Genomic DNA, 4751 nt, shown 5'->3' on the forward strand with positions numbered 1-4751 from the left:
GATCTATATGCATAATTTTTTGTGGAGAGATTTGGAACCTATTAAGAATCCAGAACATTAAATTACAGCCAATTCGGTGGAAAAATACGATCAAAGCCCCTAAAATACTGAAAATTAGGAGGTACTGTTATATGGGAGCTACTAGAAAAAGTGGACCTATATTCATAATTTTTTGTGGAGACATTTAGTACCCAATAGGAACTCAATGTATCAAATTTCAGCGAATTCGGCTGAAAAAGCCACTCAAGAACTCCAAAATACCGAAAATTGGGGGGTAACCTTATATGGGAGGTATGCCTAATCGTGGGCGACTCTATGCAAAATTTTGGCGATGTATCGCAATTCGTTTAGAGGCTAGAGTGATTACAACAGACAGACGGACATGGCATAGAATTATACGCTGATCAGGAATATATATATTTTATCGGAAATGATTATTTCGATGAGTTACAAACGAAAAAAAAAACTAAATTAATATACCCTTCATACTATGGTGGAGGGTATACAAATTAAAATCGCATATTTGCAACTCACGAAATTTCAAAATAACGGTTATTAGGCTATTGTACGAAATTTCAAAAAACGAAGTTCATTTCAAGACGAAAACGCAAATATCAACAAAAATACTAAGTTAGCACCATTAATTCGCGTAAACAAACCAAATAAAAAAACTCATGGAGAGAACCTGTTTTTTTTCTTTATCAAAAAGTATTCTTCGTAAACAAATGCAGCCAGTCTTAAATCTGAAGTCAGAAAAGAAACATTATTAGTCATAGAAGCAATCATATTCGAAAAAAAAGTAATAACAATAAATAAAATGATCTTAAATTCATTGAGAATTTTAATTTTGATTACGGGATTGGTACCATTCATAAATACAAATCAGCAGTTTCTGGAATACACTTTAACGCATCAGCAACAACAACAACAACAACAACAGCAATATATTTCTGAGCATCCACACAACGTTGTTGTTTGCATTGATATAGAGAAAATAAGGGATTTACATTCTGCCGCACAGAGGAATTGGAAACATCTAAAAATTTTGAACGAAAAGAAAAACACTTTTCAAATTAGTGGTAATTATTGTTGAAAGTAATGAAAATGGGAATTGAAAATTGTTATTTTCTAGATATTATCAACTGTTGCAATGACTTGGAATCATTGGATTTATCGCAAGCGAGATCATTGGAATTAAGCAATGACGATGATGGCTTTAAAGCCCTGACAAATCTTGTATACTTGAACATATCGGGTACAGGTGTAGAAGAACTAAAAGGTTCCTACTTTTCCATATATAATAGACTGGGAAATCTCGATGCTAGCTGGAATTCTTTAACAGAAATAACATTTGAATTGAAGAATAAATTGTTGTATTTACAGTATGGCAATTTTTCACACAATTCAATAACAAATATCGAAGCTGATTTATGGAAATCATTTCAAAAATTGAAATGTCTACATTTGGATAATAACGAATTGAAAACGGTTAGCTTTCATAATTATCCCCAATTGCAATTGTTGACACTGAGCGATAATCAAATTGAAGAGGTAAGCTTTGTTTATGGTTATTCAAGTGCAGTTTTTTTTAATTAAATTAGAAGTAGGGGAAAACCAAGTTTTTTATACCCCCCACCATAAGGATAACGATCAAAATATCAAAAATTACCTTAGGTTATAATAGGACCATTAATATACCGAAACAGACGTGAGAAAAAGATGATTGAAATTCTCATAATATTTAACAGTGGGGCTACTCTTATATATGGGTAGACAGATTTATCATCCAATGGGAATACAAAAATAGAGCGAATTCGATTTAAAAATGTTTTTCAAAATTCTCTAAATACCGACTTAGGTCCATAATAATAATTTTTGCTGCGGAAATTTGGTATTTTGTAGTCATATAGATTAAAAAAATCTCTTTCCCAAAATTTATTAATGTTCGCCCCCTTTTAGGGGGGTGGGGACTTCCCCGTGAGAAAAAGATGATTGAAATTCTTAAATTCTAAGACGATCTAAGCATGTCCGTCTGTCTGTTGTAATCACTCTAGCGTCTAAACGAATTGAGATAGTGCCCCAAAATTTTGCATAGTGTCGTATTTTGTCAGCAGGCAGGTCAAGTTCGAAGATGGCATATATCGGTCCACGGTTAGGCATAGCTCCCATATAAGGGTACCCCCCAATTTTCGGTATTTTGAGGTTCTTGAGCGTGTTTTTCAACCGAACTCCCTGAAATTTGGTACTTTGAGTTCTTATTGGGTAGCAAATCTCCCCTCTATAAATTATAAATATAGGTCCATTTTTTTGGACAGCCCCCATACAAGGATACCCACAATTTTCAGTATTTTGAGGTTCTTGAGCGCGTTTTTCAGCCGAATTCGCTGATATTTGGTACATTGGGTTCTTATTGGGTACCAAATTTCTCCACTAAAAATTATATAAGGGTACCTCCCAATTTCCAGTTTTTGGGGGGTTTTGACCGGATTTTTTTTTACCGAATTGGCTGTACTTTAGTACTTTGAGTTCTTATTGCGTATCGAATCTTTCCACAAAAAATTATAAATATAGGTCCATTTTTCGGGTAGCCCTCATATAAGGGTAACCCCCAATTTTGGGTATTTTGGGGTTCTTGAGCCCGTTTTTCAACCGAATACGCTGAAATTTCTTACTTTGAGTTCTTATTGCGTAGCAAATCTCTCTTCTTGAGCACGGTTTTCAACCGAATTCGCTGTAATTTGGTACTTTGCAGTGGTATATGGTAACAAATCTGCCTACCGAATATTATTAATATTCACCCCCTTTCAGGGGTAGTCCCCTTATAACCCCCTTTTTTATATTAAAATAGTTATAGGATTTTTTTCGTGTATTGGGGTTATCACATATACTATATTCCACCATAGTAAGGGGATATTCGGTAGACGAAATTTTCAGTTTATATCCCACATAGTATGGAATTCTAAAACGATTTAGTCGATTTAGCCATATGTTTAATAATTTTGATTTGTTCCGTGTGTTGGGGTTGGGTAGTCGTTACGTGGAATAGTGAATTGTTACCCTACAAAGACGTTTTAGCCATCTGTTGCAAACATTCCGCCTTCTAAAGATATTGTGATAAAAAAAACTCAAACATGACAGTAATAAAATATATCGACAGACATTTAGGCATCTCCTCAATATAGTAATACCTCCTGATTCTCATTGGGTAATTAAATCAACCAAAAATAATTCAGGACATTACCCACCATATCTCTAAAATCCGGAACGTTTACATTTATGTTAAACGTACAATTCATGGTGGAGGGACATTTAAAAATGTACAATAGTTTTTGTTTTAATAAATTTGTTTCTATTTGTTCATTTTCAGCTTACAATTAAATCATTCAGCGGCCTGGAAAGAATGGATGAATTGAAAATAACCTCAAATCCCTTGCATTATATTGGTAATCATACATTCAGCAGTATGACACAGTTGAAAACTTTAAACTTATCCGCAAATAGCTTAGAGCTATTAGATGTTGACGTCTTTGAAGGTCTCAATCGTCTGCTGAGTTTAGATTTGAATTCCAATGATCTCAAAGAACTGACAGATAAGCAATTCGAACATTTAATAAAACTTCAATATTTAGACTTGAGTCGCAACCGCTTGACCACACTCAATTCAACAGCGTTTTCAAATCTTTCATCGTTGAGGAAATTATATTTACAGGAAAATGATTTAAAAATGCTGAAATCAAATACCTTTGCCGGGTTAACAACACTGGACACTCTGGATTTGTCACAAAACGCACTGGAATATTTCGATGCAGATGTATTTGGACCGTCGACATTACCGCGTTTGAAAAAACTTATCTTAAAATCGAATAACATCAAACGTTTGCACCCACTGGCATTTGCCTCGTTGCCATTCATTCAGTATCTCTCGCTGGGCAATAATGAAATCACCACATTGGATGTACGAATGTTTGCCCCAATGCGACGTCTAGACAAACTGCACATGGGGAATAATCTATTGGAGGTTATACCTCCAGAGGTTCTTGATAGCCTGACAGATGTCAGTGAATTGTTGATTGATAATAATCGCCTTTCATTTTTGCCTGATACCAATGCAACATTTCCTCGGCTACGAAAAGTATCGGTGGAAGGTAATCCATGGCAATGTCCATGTTGGGATGAATTGGTGAACTTTTTGGAAATACGCCAAATAAGTTACGTTCGTGAGCAGAGTCCATACTACAGTGGACAACGACCGTTGTGCGTGGTAACAACGGTGCAAGCGTGTATTAAGGACATTAATTTGGTTAAGAAATATCAAATTGAAGATATTTATAATAGTGCATAAGGAGAATTTGTGTTATATATAGATTTATAAGATAAAATATATAGTTTAAATAAACTACCCAACACGGTGGTAAAGGATATTATGTGTTTATTGTTATTTTTGGGGGGGATACAAAAATTTTCAGTATTTAAGGTGGAGTGTATATTCCATTTTCAACACTTTGAAATATTCACCGGAGATGCCACAAAGTATGTTGATCTACGCATGTTTGCTTTAGAGTTTTGGATATATCAGCGTTATAATATAGTCCCATATCCAACAGATATACGACAAAATAACCAATTTTTTACACATTTTAATAGAATTATTAAATAATTTGAATTTTCATTTGCCGTCAAATATTCGTACTGAAAATGTTCAATATTCGTTCAATTTTTTCACGATGGTCCCCATATAGCAGTACCTTCCA

The 4751-nt window shown here is 34.3% G+C and overlaps 1 protein-coding gene across 1 annotated transcript; it reads left to right on the forward strand.

Annotated features, from left to right (window-relative positions):
• The first annotated feature begins 817 nt into the window (after positions 1 to 817).
• On the forward strand, positions 818 to 4342 carry LOC133336225 (leucine-rich repeats and immunoglobulin-like domains protein 3). The gene is made up of 3 exons (XM_061544508.1): positions 818 to 1079; positions 1133 to 1551; positions 3368 to 4342. Exons 1-3 carry the CDS (start codon positions 818 to 820, stop codon positions 4340 to 4342), a joined length of 1656 nt encoding a protein of 551 aa, XP_061400492.1.
• Positions 4343 to 4751: the final 409 nt, after the last annotated feature.

Source organism: Musca vetustissima, unplaced genomic scaffold (assembly GCF_032173495.1).
Source record: "Musca vetustissima isolate MV318-11 ecotype Yass unplaced genomic scaffold, APGP_CSIRO_Mvet_v1 utg72979, whole genome shotgun sequence".
NCBI classification, from domain to species: domain Eukaryota; kingdom Metazoa; phylum Arthropoda; class Insecta; order Diptera; family Muscidae; genus Musca; species Musca vetustissima.

What these genes read in the sequence shown, in the direction of transcription:
- LOC133336225 (XM_061544508.1), top strand. Translation starts at nt 818, where the DNA reads ATGATCTTAAATTCATTGAGAATTTTAATTTTGATTACGGGATTGGTA. An exon ending in AAACACTTTTCAAATTAGTG is followed by an intron (nt 1,080 to 1,132) that starts GTAATTATTGTT and finishes GTTATTTTCTAG; the next exon opens with ATATTATCAACTGTTGCAAT. An exon ending in GCGATAATCAAATTGAAGAG is followed by an intron (nt 1,552 to 3,367) that starts GTAAGCTTTGTT and finishes GTTCATTTTCAG; the next exon opens with CTTACAATTAAATCATTCAG.